Source organism: Barbus barbus (genome assembly GCF_936440315.1).
Source record: "Barbus barbus genome assembly, chromosome: 25".
Taxonomy (NCBI): domain Eukaryota; kingdom Metazoa; phylum Chordata; class Actinopteri; order Cypriniformes; family Cyprinidae; genus Barbus; species Barbus barbus.
The window spans coordinates 15,489,281-15,510,068 of NC_136753.1; the positions used below are offsets into that span (position 1 = coordinate 15,489,281).

The 20,788-nt window shown below is 35.1% G+C and overlaps 1 protein-coding gene across 2 annotated transcripts in view; it reads left to right on the forward strand.

Moving 5' to 3' along the window:
- Positions 1–20,788, forward strand: part of LOC306845192 (lipoma-preferred partner-like) — a 188,171-nt gene that overhangs the window by 114,516 nt on the left and 52,867 nt on the right. For both annotated transcript variants that reach the window (XM_079377842.1, XM_079377843.1), the window contains exon 6: positions 3,117–3,686. In XM_079377842.1, the coding sequence (XP_079233968.1) occupies positions 3,117–3,686 (570 nt within the window). The remainder of the gene's footprint in view (positions 1–3,116; positions 3,687–20,788) is intronic.

Consider the following 20,788-nt stretch of genomic DNA (forward strand, 5'->3'; position numbering starts at 1 on the left):
TTTGTCCTTCATTTAAACAATCGTATCCATGATGATTTTGTCTGTGAAACCAAGGACAGAAGTCTGTAAGAATTTTTTTTTTCTGCTGCTAAATGTAAAGATGAAACGTGACTAAGAGCTTGAGTTCCCACTCATCTTAATTTGCTCTGTTAGGTTAATAAACCTCTGTGATTGGTTACCTTGATTGGTCATCACGCTCGCTGTGCCACACAGACCTCTTCCAGACTTTGCAGGAGCGCTGTGAGCCGTAATAACAGACCATATTTATGTCTTTAAAGAACAAGCGTCTGCCTTGGGCATGTAGGTTCAGTCTTCTCATCATGTGATAGAGACGGTAATTGATTTCTCATTCTCTGGCTTAAGGCAGTAACCTAAAAAGAAAAGCATAGGTTAATGACAGCTAGTTTGTAGGTCATTAGAGAATTTAACACTGGTGATCTATTTGAAACAGACTTTGTTATTAGACTTTGATTTTGTTATATGTAATTGAAACTGGCACAGTCACCTTGGAGGAGTCATTTACTTCTGCCCTCTACTTTAGCTTTACAGTATAAGCACAGATGGTTATACAGGATGTTATCAGCCAGTGAATACTATTGCATGATAGTTATTTATGTACTTGCTTATTGATATTTGGTCTATTTAGGCAAAAATGCAATTTATAATAATTAGGTATTTTCTTGATTTCACTATTTCTTTGAGTCACTAAAATACTAAATAACAGCGAATAAATAATAATAATGATAATAAATAATAATAATCGTCATCATCATAACTGAGTGCCATGCTTTTTGACATGCATTTATATTGTTAAGTTGATCTTAATGTCACTTCAATATTTGCACATGAATGCATGATACATAATACCATTGACAATTTATTGACAATAGAGACTCATGTTTGTCAGTGAACTTCATGGAATGTTTTTTATGATATTATTAGTTTTAATATTCTGGCAATGCCACTGGCATTATACTTGGTGACAGTTGCTTGTGTGTTAATTATTGTTTAGTTTTTTCTTATTTTAAACTTTTTACTTATATACTTATATTAAAGATAGTATATTTTAAAACCAATAATTATTGTAATTTTTTTACATGTCTTTTTTATTATGATTTTTTACATTTTCTAGTTATTTTGACATGTTTTGACACCTATTTTTCTTATGAAAATTTATTTCTCATCAGCATTATGGATAAGCAACATGCATATTTTCTGATTGTGTCAGAATTATATTTAGAATATTAAATAGTGATTATAACCTCTATATAATTTACTATACTATACTAATTTACTACTTTAATTCAAAAACACATTTAAAATCTATAGAAATTACATTTCAGTTTGACTTGTTGCCATCTAAAAGTATGTGACAGTCTCTGTCACCGCTTTTGTTTAACAAGTTGGTTTTAACCACAGCTTCTTGGTTTAAAAAACGTCTTTCTGACCCACTTACTTCAGCAAGCCACCTTAACCATGAAACCCATCTAAAGTGCATGATGCAACAGCGTTTTTCCTCGCTCAACCAAACACTTCCTGTCTGAATTCGTGGAGAGATGGGCATCACCACAAGATTAAAACATTTTTATAGGCACATTCGCTTCACAGACGTGTTTAAAACGTGCAATTCTGCTCGAGGCAATGATGTGCTATCATGAAGAGTATTACTGAATGTTTCATCATGAAATTAGAGTCTCTTTGGTCTTCATTTTGCTGGTTAGTTATGACAGAACAGCCTTATATTATAGAATGGAAGTATCTCTTTGGTCTTTTAATGCAATCAGACAAGGCACCAAACGCTCTACAGCTAGGATTTATTTTGATCTTTGATGGTTGTCGCTGGGTTTGTGCTTATTTGAATTTTCAATAATCTTTTTACATCTACAGAAATCCAGCCTGTCCTCGGGCTCTGTGACACAGCTATTGTTGGACACCGAATAGATTTCTCTGCGTAGAGCTACAGAGCCAAAAGCACCCAGGAAACCAAAGAAACAAATCTTTCTGATTTAGCCTCCATCCCATGCGGCCCACTAGCATCAGCACAATTGTCTTTACCCTCGTCCGGCTGCCCATCACTTCTCTCTCTCCTCCAAAACAATTTATACCCTGCTCTTGACTCTAAATCTCAAAGCTTTATTAGCTGTAGTTTATGAGAGGATGTGGTCTGGGTACGACCGACCGATGGCTGTTGCACTTGCCCTGAGGATCGATCTACAGTAGACAGGCTACATAATTGCTGTACTTGCGCTGTGAGATACGGGATGATTAAATTGTGGTGTTCTGAAGGTTCTATGCCGCCTGATGTTCATTAGGACCACCTCTCTTGGTAACATGTCTGTCCCATCATTAATGGCCATTAGCCGATTTCCAGGCTGTGATGGATAGTAGTTTAATGGTTTGGGCTGTTGTATAGCTTGATATAGATCAAGGTTTGGCAGAATTGGCTTTTAAAATTGTCTCTTTAAATTCATGGGTTAGTAATTGAAATTGGAGTTGTTTTGAAATAACAGGAATTAGAACTTGCATTATTGGAAAAAACAAAACAAAACAAAACAAAAACAAACAAGTAATGGTATTATGTGAAATTAAGTGTTTTCCACCCTGATCAATAAAGACTATAAATCCTTTGAATTTAAGATACCTTTTAAAATAAATAAATAAATACATTTATTTATTTATTGAACTTCTTATTAAATTATTGAGCTATTGAAAGTCTATCAATTCAGCATTCAAAGTTTGTATTGATAAACTTTCAATCGTTTTATTTATATATATATATATATATATATATATATATATATATATATATATACATACATACATACATACATACACACATACACACACACACACACACACATACATACATACATAATAAATATATATACACACAATATATTAGTGCTGTCACAAACACATGCATCTATATATGTAAGAAAAAAAATTGAATTTTACAGAATTTCAATTCTTTCAGTTCTCGCTATTTCTGCTTCTTCAGTTTTAAAATTCAATGAATTGTTTGTGTCAATCATGCAGCAACAATAAACATTTTTTCTTTTGCCCAGAGGACATAAAAACTTAAATTTAGTTTCTAATGTAATGTTTATTTCTTACAGAATTCTGCCAGCCCAGCTGCGGCAGGCTCTAACACCCCTGTTACAGGCTATCGGCGCATGGTCATCCCAACTCAACCCCCTCTAACCGCCACCAAAAAATCCACCCCGAAACCACAGGCCTCTCCGACCGCTTCTCCAACTTCATCTTCTCCACGACCTCAATACCAACCTGCTCCCCAGCCTGTCCCCGCATCCTACACCACCGCTTCTACTCCGAGCCAGCCAACCTTCAATGTTCAAGTCAGGGCCGCCCAGCCTGGCCCCCAGCAGCAGCCGGTCCGTGGTCCAGCGCAGGTACAGTACATGCCGGCTCAATCCAGAGGACCTGATTTTGCATACGGGCCTCCGCAGCCAGGATTCTGCCCAGCTCCATCTGGAGGCTACCAGGACCAGCACTATGGTGGAGCTCCTGCTTATGGAGGTCAGAACACATGGAGAGCAGAGCCAAGTCACCATGCCACTCCTCCACCCAACCAAGGGTATCAGCCCGCTCCCCCCAAAAAAACCTACATCACTGATCCACCTGCCAGCCTGGCACCCTTCGGCGGTGGGCCTTCTGCTCCTCATAAGGTAAGGGCCACATCTATAGTATGTTCCAAATAACAGTAGAACAAACAAAAACATATGGAAGGACAAATCTATGAAAAGGTTACTTAGCAAAACATTCATGCATATAATCAATTCTCCCATTTGACTGAATTCATGAACGAATGTTCTCTGCGATATGTATGTTTTAAAACACAGAAACGCAAACTGAAATACTTTAATATGGCATGTAATCTGTGTGTCACCAAATGAAAAACAAATGTCTTTTAAAAGACAAAATTGCCTTATTATCGAAAATTGCTGCTGTCTGTGAATAACTCAAATAACTATCATATTTTCTAGATAAAAAGACACAGAGATCATTATTCAAGTTGTGAATCTGTAGGTCAGAAGTAATAAGAAACAAAGTGAAAAAAGTACAAGGTAAAAAACAATACTCACCCTTGGAAAAAAGAAGGATACTTTGACATACTTTTAAAGAGAGTGCTTATTGTAAAAATAATATATTTGAAAAGAATATACTTAAGTGCAAACTGCAATTAAATGAAAATGTATTACAGTTTGTTTATAATAAATGCAATCAGATGAACGTTAGTAGGACTGAAAGTACATCTTTATATGTAATTTCATAATTTCTTAAATAGTCTATATGGTTAAAGATGGATAAAGTGTACTGCAGAATGTACTAACAAGCATTTATGGTAAATTAAAATATACTTTAATATCATCATTTCTTTAGAAACTTGTATATATTTAAATGTACATGAAATTACATTTTTAATGTTGAAGTTGAAGTTATTTAAAAGGGTATTTGCTAAAAAGAACGGTAAGAGTGATCGAGGAATAATGTGGGATTGTATGGTCAGATGAAACCAAAATAGTTAGATTTGTTACTGTAGATTGTTTAGATTTGATGTGATAAGTATAAGTTGAGCACTTGTCTCACATTGTTCAAACATACTATTCATTTTGTATTTGGATAATACCAAAAAAGACTTTTTAATTCAAATAATACCATTTTGAATAAAAAAAATACATTTTTAATTAAATAAATTGGATTTAAAACATTGAATATCTTTAAAACAGACTGCAAAGGTTCTGGAAATATGGTCATTTTTATCCAAGAGCAGACGTGATGATGGAAAAGTCCACACAAGCACACGGCTGTCCTTATTCTGTGCACAATGAAAAATTCATGAAAATACTTTGAAAGTGTGTGTCTATGTTTGTGTTGTTTGTGTGTGTGTGTGTCTGTATGAATAATACATTTGTGGTAATTAATTATCTGTGTTCATGTCCTATGATTGTGTGTTTAAACTTGTAGCTTGTGTATTTTATGATTTATTGATTTTGCATGAGAGACGGAGAGCATTTTCAAAGGCTGCTTACCACACAATACATGCTTCTATTTAAAATTAAACCTTGAATCTTTACACAGTCATAACAGCTCATTTAAAGAAACAGCTTGTGTTAACGTCACAGAAACTTACTAAGAAAATGAAACTTGGCTTTTTCTTTTACAATAATGTGCGTGCACATACAGTATGTGTGTTAAAGATCGTGAGTGTAAGTGACTCATAAGTGTGTATTCTACTTTGTGTTTGTGATTTAATTGCTTCAGATGGCAATACAACAGGGAGTTTCTTTGCATCCTTCATCGGAATCTTCAGAATAAACAGCTATTTTAACCTTTATGAATTGTTAATGCTGCTTCTCTGTAGGGCTTTACACTTTCTGACTTTATTTGTCTGAATAGAAACTGAATGTTTATCTTATCTTACCTCACACATTCACATATCCCTTTCTTTCTCTCTCTCTCACTTTCACTCTCTCTACTCTTATGTCTTCTTATTTGACATCTAGTTCTAACTTATTATTAATTTAAAGAGGAAAGAGGAAGCAAATATTTCTTTTATGTAGTTTTGTCAATTTAACTGAAGGATTTTAAGTCTTAGTTCTGTGCCTTAAAGTATAGAAATGATAAAGTGTTAGGTCATGCGATTATTCATGCTCGGTGATATGTGTTTGCGTTTATATATACATACAGTATATAAAACACATGCACATACAGACAGTTACTCATGTGCATACACCCACACACAGAAGCATTCAGTGCTACTCTCTGACCTTTGTCAATAAACTATTTTCACTACTAAAAAGCTACATTAGCAAAAAGGTAGTAATGTCACTGTTTTTGAAGTGATTAAATTCAAAGCTTCACAATAACTAGAGAGATGCTGCACAAATGCAGGTAATTTACACACGCAGAATCTCTCTCTCTCATTTCAGTTCATTCAGGTAAATGTAATCTTGCCACACTACTTGATTTTACTTTAGATCTAACAAGACATAAATAAAATAATGGAAAATAAGTGTTATTTTTTATCAATCCAGTCATTTTTTTTTACACTGTAAATATAAATGACAACTAACTTGTCTGTTCTACCAAGTGGCCATACTATAAACAGACTATACTAGATATTAATGACATATACGTTTACATTTCTAACTGGGGTTCTAAGGTAATACTCTCCATAACACAGTTTATAAGATTACTGTCGTGAGTAGAAAAAATATACACTTTCATCTTAATATGTAAAAAAAATAGTAAATATTTTATTTTGATTTAGCACAATGACAGTATGCTGTCTTTTTGTTTTAGGAAGGTGTCCCTTGCAAGGGGATCATCACATAGTATTTAGGATTTAAGACATGTTTTCTTAAAATCGAGTTTAAAATCGAGCTCCATGCTTTAAAACTGTGCACATCTTATCAGTTGGCTTTCTGAAATTCAACCAGGCAAGAGAACATCGGTCAGAACTAGAGAAGAAACAAGGTGTTGACACTGAATGCCACATGGCAGTTTCCTGTCTTATCGCTGGTCTTTCCCCTCGGCAGAACTTCTAGGTCACTACCTTGGAGTCCTCTGCAGGAAGACAGCTCGAGGCGCCTAAGAATCAGTTACTCTTTTTAAAATTTCCAAGAATATCTGGTAATGTCTTTCACAATCAGCCCAAGGATGGAAAACATCCAGTCCAATTAGAGTGATGCAATACACTGTTATTAATATATAAGAGTGATGGGATGATAAGTGGCAGGCGTTTGGGATGTGTTTTTTTTTTACTTGTGTCGTAATAGGTCCTTCCTGCTCCACACAGGTTCTAGTAGCCTTTTAACTAGCAATCGTTTCTGTGTCATTGGTTTATTTCTTGAGAAGCAGACAATATGCAGTGCTTTGCAAAAGATACGCCACACTCAAAAACTTAATGCCATACAAAAATTCAAAAGGACAAATATTATTATGGATAAAGGTCTCTTTTTTTGGAGTTGCCTCAAAGAGCCATTAAACCGATTCATTTTCTACTGGCTGCTCCATGGAGATGGCCATTGCGGTCTCCGCATACACACTCTCCATAGCCACAATCTGGGGAAAAGAACACACCCTTGAGCCCACACTAATTCAAGGATTTTATGCACTAGTACAAACAACTGCAGCCCCAGCCTTTGGGAATAGCTCATCAAGGACTGTGTTTAACTAAACACAAAATAAATACCACATTGTAGGGAGCAGCCTCATGTAGTAAGAAAACAAATGAACATTATTCGAAACACAAGTACATTATGTTGTGAGATGGCTGCTCTAGTCCCAAAATAGTGCATCAAAAAACAAAAAAGATAATGTTTTACAGGTCTTCGAATTTCTCTTTGATCAACCCCCTCCCCCCCAAAATATTCTTATTGCATTCATTTTCTGTATGATCTGATCCTTAATGCAGATGTGTTATTTCAGTACTTAATTCATATAAGAATGCTGGTTCCTGAACTTTGAGATAAAGTACAGCATGCTTTATAATGCCAGGATCTTGTATCATGAGGAATTATCTAATGGATCTCAGTAATCGTTGGTATTTTCATATAGGCTACTGTATTTTAATACTTTTGCATAGACAAACATAAACGTGTGCACTAAGGTTTGTTACAACATTGTAACAAAACTAAATCTGTTTTAAATAAATGCTGTTCTTACTGTTTCTCTTTTCAACATTGATAATAATAAGATCTAAAAACACATTCACTAAATCAACAAAGTGTCACACTGAAGACTGGGAGTAAAGTTGTGAACATTAGTGAAGTAGAACAAACTTTTGAAGTTTATATACAGTAATATGTAATGTAATATATTGTGACTTAAATTACTATTATTTAATAATAATAATTAAATTAGACTCTACGTGTGTGCCTACTACATTTCTAAATAAATAACTAAGAAATCGAATCTTTAAAAATCAATAACATCTCTATAATAAATATATCATTACAAATTCATTTACTATTTAATATAAAAGATTTGTAAAGATTTTTCCATTTCTAAAGCTGTGCATCTTTTATGTCACGTTAATACATCCCTATTCATATTAAAATGTATGTGTAAACATGTAAACGAATCATTACAAATTCTTTTCAGAGATCATGCCGGCATTTTGCACACACAATATTTTCAATATGTTCTTAGTAATAGTGATTGCTACAAAAGATGTTGAGAGCTGACCTCTGACCTTTTTAGTCCTAGTCCTTTGGAGACTATTGGTATAAAAACCTGGTCCACATTGCTATTCTCCAGCAAAGCTCATTCAGGAGTCTTTGTGAAAGACTGTACCAACAAAACGATTTCATCCAGCTCTTGCTATTTTTGTGTTGCTGAGACTGCTTGGCCTTGTCTCATGTTAGCTGTAATTGGCTTTTAATTGATTAAGTGTGTACTTAATGCTGTACCACAGTGACCACTTTAATGGAGCCCACCAACATGTTTCTACGGTATGCCCTTCATCCTAAAAAGAAAAGAAAAACATTATGAAGCCATATATGTGTTACACGTGCCTCACCAGGCTGCTGCAGATACACTTTATTGGCTCCATTTGTGATGTTTTTGTGCCATATCGGCACAGCGGGGTCTTGATGAAGAACCTATTTAAATTAGGCCTTATTAATCTAATTATAAAGCGGCTCTGCTTTGGATTGCGAGATATTTGAAGTGAAGAAAATGTGGACTGTGTGATGCCATTTTCACCCCTTATTGTAATTAGGATTTCTTTAAGCTTCATAATCTAAGAACTCCTATTACCAGACTCCTCTCATGTCAGGGAAGCGCAGTAATCAAACATCCAGCCGAACGTGAACACTAAAGAGCTCTAAAACAATTATTTTCCCCTTGAAAGCAATGCACAGTTCGAAAACACAACAGCGCGGTGACCTCTCTCACAGCACAATGCATTTGATCCTGATGTTTTCCAACTCAGCTGATTCTGTCGTTCTAATGAGAAGCTTTTCCTGCCCTTTTAGCCATAATCTGTTTATTTTCCTTTTCGTCTGTATCGCCACACTTTGAATTTAATCTCTGAACGGAGCAGCGGCACAATATAAAAGACAGATTAGAGTAAAAGCCAAAGCTGTCAACTTTGTCTTTACCGTTGTCAATCTGTCCAGATGTCATGTCGGGACATTTCCATATCCCTTCACACAATGCAAAACTGACTTCGCCAACTAATCTGATGTATAAATAATCTCAAATATCAAGCAAATAATAGATGGCTTAAGAGCAACAAGCAATGGCCATTTCCTGGCCGTGGTTCATCGAGAGGTCTGCGCTTATATATTCGCTTCCGTTCGCGCTGAAGGGGATCTTTTGCTTTGTGTTCCTTGTCGCAACGATCATTAGATGTAATTGAAAGCTGTCACGGAGGGTCCGCGTCATTATGAGTCTGTAATCGCTTCCCGTCTAGTTGTCCTCATCGCTTGGTGCTGATTGGCTGAGCCCCTCAGGATCTCGTCTCTGATTGGTTTGCGTCCTTGATATTAGAAGTAAGGTGTAAAAGTGAAAGCTTTTCACATCAACACAGCTCAAGGACACTTAATTAAGCAAATATGCCAGCGAATGTTTGATCTCGTTTTTTCGAATGGAGGGGGAATTTCATGGCTGCTGGTTCATTTAGCGATTTTCTTCAACTTCTCCATCTTTTCTGATCTTCCTCTCCTTCTCTTTCTTTCGCTGTGCCTCTCTCTCTAAATTGGGGAAAGGCTAAGCTGGATGATAGCTTGTGTTATTGCTGAGCTTGAGTGACAATTGACAGGGGGAGGATTATTCTCAATTGCTCAACCCCTACAGGCGGCTAAAGCCCCCTAGAAGGTCAATGATGGTTTCAGCTGTCAAATATTCAGCTTTCGTATGTTTGACGTTGTGCTCCCCCACCCATCTCTCTTGCTCTCTGCTTTTGGTGGAGGCCGTTATCTTCTCTGACTCACATATCAACATTTGCATGGGACCTCGTCAACACCTGCTCAAAATAAACTCTTCTAGGACATCATTAAGGGACTCACTGACCTCACAAGCTCTTTATTTGGTCCCCCGTTTTGGCTGGGTCCATAACCAACATTTCAGGCCCTTTTTGGTTTAATGCATCGAATATCACTTGCATGCTTTAACCATGATTAATATTTGAAGAAAAAAAATCAGCTGAAAAGTAATACTTTTATACATCAAAGACACATTAAAATAATCAACAGTGATGCAAAAACATTTGAACTTTTATTCATTAAAAATCAACAAAAATATTAAGCAGCACAACTGATTTTAACATGACAATTTATTTGTTTTTTTTACTACTTTTTTAAAATGATTTCTGATGGATCGTGTTAACCCGCTGACTGGATGACTCGTGATAATTCAATTTTGCTATTACAGGAAAAAAATGAATCTGAAAATATAATAAAATAGAAAAAAAATATTTTGAATTGTAATAATATTTCACAGTATTACTGATTTGACTGTATTTTGATTCAAATAAATGCAGCCTTGGTGAGCATAACAGACCTTTTTCAAAAATCCCCAAGCTTTTAAACATTGTAAATGCAGAATAACTGAAGGATATTTGGTCATACTAAAAAAAGTTTGCTGAAAAGTTGTACATATAACTCTGGTTTTGGGTTAAATAAAAGAGCCTTTGTCCCTACAGTGGCCTTATCTGACCTCTGTCATGTTCATCAGACATGAAGAACAACCCTAGCACATGGTTAACTTGTATGGATGGTGATAGCAGGGTATCTAGGTGTCCATTACAGTGGTTGTACAGTAGATTAACTTCAATTCTCTCTATACAGTAACATACAAACACTCAAATACATACTTCATGGGTGTCCAGTCCTGCACTCTTCTGTAGAGTTTAGCTCCAACCCCAACTAAACACACCTAAACTGGCTAATTAAGGTCTTACTAGGCATTCTAGAAACTTCCAGGCAATTGTTGAGACAAGTTGGAGTTAAACTCTGCAGAACTGTGGCCCTCCAGGACCGGGTTTGGACACCCCTGACATATTTGCACAACATTCACTGCAAAAGAAATCATATGCTTTCACTCTCCGGCAAGAGTGTTGAGAAAACTCATACATACTCACAATCACATGCAAATGAGCAACAAGTTTTATTGATGCTGAGAAACCTTCGTTTAAACGTTTTTTTTTTTTTTTTGCATTTTTGTATACACAACCATTCAAATTTTGAGTCTCTTAAGAGGCTACATTTATTTGATCAATATACAGTAAAACTAGTGATATTGTGAAATATTATTACAATTTAAAATGTTTTCTCTTTTAAAACATTTTAAAATCAAATTTTATTCCTGTGATAGCTAAGCTGAATTTACTCCAGTCTTCAGTGTCACTATATAATGGTTTTAGCACATACTGTGTTATCATATTATCATTGCATTTCCTTTCTGAAAGTTGTAAGTAATTTTAAATAGTTATCCATACAGTATATCTACAGTACTTGAGTTCTTAGTAAATGCCCTCTTGTCCTTATAAATTATGTGTTATTGATTTTTACTGGGCATATTCAGTGTTTGTTTGACTAGAGGCAATCACTTAATCGATAAATGGGGAACAAAGCTTGTTCTGATGACAGAATACATAGCAGGAAGTGAAAACAGAGCAGCCAGTGTTTCAGTTGTTTTACACAAGTGGAGTTCCTCTGCCCTGTGCGCATACACACACACACAGAGTTTAATCTGTTCCTGGAGAGTAACTTCTCTTGTCAGTGTTAGCCGCCAGCAAACAGCCGAATCAGCTCTCAGCTTTCCAAATAGTGCTGAACTCTTATAGCTCTGTTGCCCCTCATTGAGAATCTGGGAGATTTTGTCGGGAACAAAAAGCTCTAATATAAGAAACAGAGGCAGAGTAAGTAGCTAAAGATATACAGGTCCTGCTGACACTCAGTAATATGATTTTCTGCATTCTAGAAACATGGATGCTCTTGGACCTGCCATGGCTCACTTTAAGCACTGGACGCACATGGGTCTAGTTCTTGACAATGACATCCAATGCTTGTGACCTTGTTCTTTATTCGCTTGTGAATTTGAAGAGTGACAAGCCATTCAATTGATTGGCAGCAGGGTCAGTGTAGTTTAAGAGGTGCTGTCTACAGGAGAACAACCTTCCCCTCCACCTTCAAGTTCAGTATTAACAGAAGAAGAAATCATTCATGCTTACATATACAGCAGATGCTGGCCATTAAAAAATAGATGATGGCCTCATAAGCTGTGCTGTATTTCTGGCCCTTTAGTTACCTCTCTTGTGTATGGTTTTGAGGGTCTTCTCAAAAGAAGAACATTGAATGATAGTAAACTAAAACGTAAACTTGATTTTGCAGAAATAATACAGTCAGCAATCCGGCATTGTTTAGGAAAGCATGAAATTCTGGCCATTTCTTTAGCTTAAAAAGAAAAATCTAAACGGAAGCCGAATTGACACTATCAGGGCATCATGATGACATTTAAAGGTCATTCTCCTAAAAAAAAAAAAAAAAACCTGTGTTCTCTGTACTTTAACAAGTAGCTGTCTAGATTATGTTTGCATTGTGAGTTAGTATGGATGTCACTCAGGGCTCAGAATAAAGTATATATATATATATTTTTTTTTTCTGTTAAAGTGAGGCCTGTAGTTTCTATTTTTACTTGCCCTAGCAAATTTTATTGGCCTCACTATAAAATAATCCTGTTTTATATATATATATATATATATATATATATATATATATATATATATATATATATATATATATATATATGCTAGAAATAATATTTATATTTTTAATTGATTATTACCTTTTTTAGTTTTAATTGTGATTAATTGTATCCAAAATAAAAAAGATTGTTTACATAATATATGTGTGTGTTCCGTGTATATTTATGTATATATAAATACACACATGTACAGTACATATTTAGAAACTATGTACATGTATTTATATCTATATAGTTATATCCACATAAATTATATTATATATAGATATATTTAATATAATATTTTTCGTAAATATATACATGCTTGTGTTTGTATTTTTATACAAGTACACATTTATTATGCAAACAAAAACTTTTTCGGTGCGATTAATCACGAATAATAATTTGACAGCACTACTTTTTAAAAATGTATATATATATGTATGTATATATAATTTTTTTTTATTTTGCACTATTTTGCTATTTTTTCCCTGGGAAGTGAACCTACGACATTGGTGTGGTTGGTGTTATGCTCTAAATAAGCAGTTTGAAAGATAATAATGAAAGATATATATCTGGTTTATGTAACAAAGATAATCAGTGCTGACCTGTCAATCTTTGGAGCATCACCACAAATGAACTGAGTGTTTTCATGCATAGCCTATTTATGTTCTATATGTAGTGAATCTCATGAAGATAACAGACTGCTAACAGTGCAAGTGTGGTCAGACAGTACATCCTGTTGTGTTGTTCTTCAAATCATAAATCAGTATTTCCCCCCCATATTTATTTATGTGTGCAACAGTGTTTTTCTGTGTGTGCTGTAATGTAGGTGATGCTCTTGCGTACAACCCTTCTAGAAAATGAACACATCGGCCTTGTCATGTTACACTCTTGTGTAATACGGTGTGGATGGATGGATTATTCAGTACCGGATGTATTGAAGGTTTCTAGTAGTGCACAAGCAGGAAATTGGAAGTATTTGGGAACACTTGGGACACTTAGGGACTTCCTGTCTGGTTAGGAACATGAATACAAACCCTGCTTAGAAAGAGGATGTGTTTAAATGCAATGTCTATGCCTGTTTCACATAATTTGCGGTGGATTTAACGTTATGTAGGACTAACTTTCAATGAACTAGAGTTCAAAAGTATATTTGCAGACTTTTTGCTGACACCTTCTCAACTTGTTAGTGTTGAGACAGAATTGCCTTACTCTAATTTAGCTGATCTCTCTGGTTAATGATACTCAGACTCAAACCTTGTGACAAGTGATCAATTGCATTTTTTGGCACTACATTTGTGAGATCTAAAATTGGTTGGTTATTGATGTAGCTGTGGGCCTCCACAGTTGGTCTCTAGTTGCTTGAACGTTTGAAAGTGTAAAGGTTAAATGACTAATTTGACAGGATGCTGGAAGGATGTCTATGAATCAGGTTTCACTTCTACCCCAACTGTCTCCCATGTCCCTGTGGGGTGCAGCTCTCTAGGCCCCCAACTCCTATATAGCCCACCCATGTCCTATCTGATATAACGCCTCCTTTTAACGGGTAACCCTAAACTGTTCACCTTGTAAAAGTTTGCATATCATGTCCTTGTAAATCTCAAGTACCCATTTCATTACGTAATCACCAAACACTTTCTAAAGTCAATCACAAGTGCCTATGTGTGTGTGTGTGTGTGTGTGTTACTTTATGTATTTATTTATATAATTAATATACTATATAATATACTATTAATAATATTTTATATAACTTAATATTTTTACACACACACACACACACACGTTTGTTTCTGTGAATTATGGGGACTTTCCATAGACTTCTTATACTTTTATACTGACCAAACGATATTTCCAATCCCTTAACCCTAAACCTACCCCTTACAGAAAACCGGTTTGCATTGTTACACTTTCAGATAATTATCATTTACGATTTTTTTTCTTCCCTCGTGCCCACAATGTCAAAAATTTCAGGTTTTACTATCCTTGTAGTGACATTTGGTCCTCTCAATGTACGTAGCATAAACAAGAACACACACACACACACACACAGTGATAAGAGTTTTTGCAGCAAGATTTTATTTATTTTTTTACCAAAAAATATATATATTTCAAATAACAACAAATCAGCAAAGATTTCTGCTCTGGACTGGATTAATTGCTGCTGAAAATTCAGTAAAAATCACTAAATTACATTTTAAAACATTAAAATATAGAATAGTTATTTGATTTGTAATATTTCTGTTTTTACAGTATTTTCAATCTAATAAAGGCAGCCTTGGTGAGCATATGTAATTTCTTACAAAATGATAAAAAAAAATGAACTACCTCCAAACATTTGAACAGTAATGCTATTCTTCAATAATATATGCTGTAGTAATATTATTTAATTGTCTAATTTGGTTAAGTGTGTAAATATCACAAACAATATTTCACCTCATGTATCTCATTTTATTTCTGGTGGTGGACGAGGAGACACCACCCCTCACAATGTAGAGCGCTTTGAGTGCTTAGAAAAGCAGAAAAGCGCTATATAAATGTAATTAATTATTATTATTATTATTTTAAACTTTGAATGGTAGTGTATACTCTTTCAGTTTCCCCATCAGCACTTTAATAGGCTTCATATTCCGCTGTAGGTTCCCTTATTGGTATCTTTGCTCTGTGAGAAGGAAGCTCCGCTCCATATGGGCTCCTCGGAGGGAACTTGAGGTCAGTGTCTGCACTGGCTAAGCATGGATGTTTTGTAGAGGACCCAAACTGCTGACAACAGTACTGCTGGTTTCATTTGTCAGAGTGGGCTCTCTATATATCAGGCGGGCCGAGCCCTGTGCCGACCGTTAATAATAAAGCACTGACACTCTACTGCTCCACGGTCCTAGAGCGAGCACTACCGGCGCAGTAAATTACAGCTCAGATCAATACTTCTCCATCTCTTTCCGAGAGAGAGAATGTTGCTCTGCCAATCAATCTGCATCTATATTGTGTGTTTTGTTTGTCAGCAATTTCAGTATGGAACACAATCAAACTTGTAATCAGTGACATTATTACATACCATTTGTTGTAGCCAAGTATGTACTCTGAGAAGCCAAAGAAGAAATGCTATTGTTAAATTAAGTTTAAATGAGACTTGGAGGATCTTGTTCATTCCTGTCAGTCACGCCTTGAACTCTTGTCAAAAGTTAGCGTGCTTGGTTACCAAATAGAAATATTGTCAGAGAGGATCATGCATATGATGAATTGGGATGTGTATGTATAAAGAAAATATTATATAAAATCTATATAAAAAGAATAGTTCTTATGAAAAAAGACTTTATCAGACATTAAACGCTTACATGGATATTTTTGAAATGATGGTTTTAAAAAGCAGTTTCTTATTATCATCAATACTGCAATTATTTGATAAAAAATACAGTAAAACAGTAACATTATGAAATATTATTACAATTTATAATATCAATGTCTATTTTGAAAATTTGATATTTTTTGATGAATAGAAAGCATTTAAAAATAAACAGCATTTGAATTTTCAATATGTTGTGATATAAATCTCTTTACTCTAACTTTTATTCAATTCAGTGCATCCCTGCTCTATAAAAGTTTTTTTTTTTTATTTAATAAAATGAGAAAATAGAACTCTTGCTAACACCAGACTTTTAAATGATGTAAATGATAGAATTCTCCTGTGATGCATTTATATACATGATTTAACATATTTGAAATTAAACATTGTCCAAGTTAAACTAGTGAGAGTGTGAAAAGTGTGTCTCAAGAAAGTTTACTCTCCACAAAAAGAAAAGTGCCTATTATAAGTGCCCTCTTGTCCTGTCATCAAGATTATTGTGTTTGGGTGTCTGGGTGTACTGTACACTACTGTACTGTCCTCCCTGCATAACAGCGACCCCTGCTGAGTGGCATGTCTTACAGCAGGCTGTCACTTTCCAGTCCTCATCATGCTCTAGTTCCCCTCTGTGCTGGATCGCACTGTTTTTATCCTCAGTCTCCCATCACATTCTGTGTGTGTATAGATGAATACATGTAGACAGGAAGCATTGCGCTTATAGCTGGGTGTTTTGTCTGTGGAGCAGATAATTTGGCGTGCTGGTGTTTGGACAGGAGATAACCTTCAGACCCTCATTCAAATCATCTGTCATTTGCCTAGAGTTTGTTGTCAGTTGATTGGAAGGATTGACTCTGCATGCCGAGCAAATGATATGGAGGTCAAACCAGTGAATCACAAAGAGGAAGCTCACGAGAGAGCCAGGACATTGATTTTTAGGTGTGAACCTGTGTAGATGTTCATTACACTCCCCGCCAGTGTTTAAATATAAATAAATGGCACCTTTACTAAAGGCAAGAACAACATAACGACCGGCAATTACAGCCGCGCTGAAAGAACACAAGAGGATGTGTTCAAAGACAATGTTTAGTGATTTTTTATTTTTTATTTTTTTTGTGTAATGATAGGTAAAAAAAGAACAGCTAACTGTCACTTATGCTTCCCTCTGCGTGTTGAACCCTCGATGAACATCTCTTATATTACCCATACGCTACCTCACTCCCTCTTCCTCTAGCTGGCTTTCTTCTTCTAGGGCCGCTCTTAGCACTTCAGATTTGCTCTTATCTATTAGCACGGAGATGTGTCAGTTCCCAAAACATGACCTACTTTTATACACACACACACACACACACACACACACGCTCACCTCCGACATGCAGCGAGAGAAGCATCATACATTACAGGCTACATACGTCAAGGCGCAAAGCGATTTTCTCTGTGTGTAGCGTGTTCATATGCTCTTTGTGTCAGTGCGGACTTCCAGTACTGGAAGTTTCTTGATCTTTCTTTTTAATTATTATCAATGGCATATTTTCTCTCTTCATACAGGTCTCCATCACCACAGTTTCTTTCTTCAGATATGCCTGTTGTGTTTTTCCCACTTACTTTTTAATTAGAGCTGAAAACAACATGACCCATTTTATGCAGAGGCGAATGTATACTTTCTGCATGTAAGGGTGTGTGTTTGTATTTGTGTGTTTGCTAGCTCCTCTCTAGGTGGCCTTGAGCTTGTTTTTGCCTCTGTTGTGCTTATTTTGCTTTCTCCCGCTCTGCAGTAGCCGACTGTCCTTTGCAGGTGTATTTTATTTATTTATTTTAACACTTATTCACTTACTGCCTCATACCATAAAATGTGACAGATATCTGTGGTATGTCGCTATGTATCCACACACACACACACACACACACTATACTATGGTTTCAAGTATTGTAAACAAGGTCAAAATGGGAACTAAGGTTCCGTAACAATGGCGTTAAATCTGAAAAATTAATTCATTCAAACTTTACTGTAATGCATTTGCATTTCTATGCATTGAAAATGAGAAGTATACTGAAATATAATTTGGTGTAGGAACAATTTTCACTCAAAATCTGCTAGTAAATTTAAGAAATAAATACAATGTAATGTCAAGTAACACATTAAACATGCAATTTGGAAGTGGAAAGGCTGAAATAGCATTTTCTTGTAAGCGTACTCCAATAATCATTGTTTCATTTACAACTTCTAATATATTACAGTTTAATCTATTGTGGAACAGTATTACAAGTAGGTCATTGAAAAGAGTGTATACTTAAAAGGAGAAACAAATCTAGTTTAAAATGTTTATATTCTTGTTGCTTTCATGTTGTTTTGAAAAACTTTCATACCATTTTCAAGAAAGGTTTGTGTTTTGTAGTAAAAAATTAATAACATAACATATTTCCTTAAAAATGTAACTGTACACATCCTAGTTATTATTATTATTTAAATAAATTATTTTTAAAGGTATATTGTATTTTTCAAACAAATATGTCAACATAAATACTGTGTAATAATTTCATGAATTACCGGTATTAATCAAGAATATTATTAATAAATCATAAATCATTAATCAATAAATATTATTTAGTTTTTAGGAAGTCATACCATGTCATTTTACAAACCTTGCCTTCATTAAAAGTTCAAATTATTTAAAATTTAATTAGATTTATTGTCCTTGACACAGTTATGAGGGTCTGCAGGGGTCCTCTCTATGATGTCGTTTTTTTGTTTTTTGTTTTTTTAATAAATTAGTAGCAATACATCATTGACCCTAAGTATCAATATGTCCTTGTTTCATTTGTAATATTTAACCCTTACATTTGTTCTCATTGTTTAGGCCCCTTAAATTGTCATAGTACTCCATTTAACATGATATTTTAGAACATTAACCAATCATTGAATTCTGTGTATTCCTACTCGAGGAGAGTGTGCGTCTTGATCATTCTCTCATCCGCTATCTGTCCCTCTCTTGTCAGCCCTGTCATTTTCTCATTCAACTTTTGTGATAATATTAAACACCAGACGTAAGCAAATAGAATGGAGGTGGCACCCATCGTTATTTTAAAGGTCAATCTCATCTTAATCTGCACACAAATGGGTTACAGTGAGAGATGCAGGTTTCGTTCTGCCCTCGAGTTTCATGACAGAAGGGGAATTTTATATTTAAGTGTAGAATTTCTTTTTTCAAGATAAAACACATATGGTTGCTACTTGTCATACACTGAGTATAAGTATTGTTTTTAATTTGATCAATAAAAGTAGCCAAGATGTTTCATTTTAGAACATTAATAAACTCCCATTTCACGTTTTCTACAGGGTACATTTTAACAGAGCACTTGGCAACCCCAAATACTGGCAGAAGTTAGAAAGGTCCAAAAAAAAATTGTTGCATATATTTTTTTTTCCTGCTTCTAAATATTCTGTCATGGAGGGCTAGGGAATGAGAGATAAGAACTGGGAAATGCAGAAACTGATGTTCAGCAGAGGGTAAAGGCAGTTTGGTGCAGTACAGTAGGTGGGGGTTTGGGGTTGGTGTTTAGCCCATGGCCCCACTGAGCATGCTCGCTGTGGGGGGCAGCAGGTGAACACACACCAGCAATGCGGTGTGTAATGGTCCCTGACAGAATGCCGATAACCCAGCATGAGAGTCGAGGTTTGTAGCCTCTGACTGAGTCTTCTCCTCATCCTTACTTCCTTTCCTCCACCTGTGCCCCCCTCTGGCACACCACCAAGTCATTATACATCCCCTTTCTACTTCTGCTCACATCCAAACAGCCATTATTCTATCAGACTATCCATTTTTTGATGGATTCCCTCAATGGAACATAGAGTATTAGCTGATTACATCTTACAAAATCACATTAAAGGGATAGTTCAATCAAAAAATTAAATTCAGTCTTTATTTGCTTACTCTCCAAACCCTTTTTTTTCTTTCATTTGCAAAACACAAAAGATGATATTTGAGAAAATTTGACAATAATAGTCAATGGGGTCCAAAATTTTAAGCTCCAAAAAGGACATATAGGTAGTATGTATGAAGTAATTCATATAACTGCAGGTGGTTTAACCCTCTGGTTGTGTTCGGGTCAAATTGACAAGAAATTTTTTTTCTTTTTCCTGAAAATACTAGTTAACGTTATCGCATTGGACTCAAACTTACTGACTTTGCGCACATAGGGTACAAGTATTTCTCATAAATTTTTTTAGAATTTTCGTAATTTTTTGTGGGTTTTATTTCACCTAGTCACACTCGTTGTGTTCCCGGTCAAAAATGACCGGACTCCGAACAACTGCTTATAAATCTGTCATTATGCTATATTATCACTAAATATTGGATTCAATCTTTTTGTCAACTTGTTTTCTTTCATTTAGGACTGGTTTTGTGTTTCTATTTGCTTCTGATTAATCGTAAGCCTCATTTATCTGAGAGTAGGCACCTAATTTTTTGAGTGAAAAAATTATTTTTTATGAATAATTTTCACAATATTAAACAAAAAATTATAAAAATTTGCACTGTTTCTCACACTAGTGTACTTTAATGTTTAATCAGGAAGTTTGCTTTTAAATGCTTTTATGTTGTACAAAATTGCAAAAAGTCACACTCGTGGTGTTCCCGGTCAAAAATGACCGGACTCCGAACAACTGCTTATAAATCTGTCAATATGCTATATTATCACCAAATATTGGATTCAATCTTTTTGTCAACTTGTTTT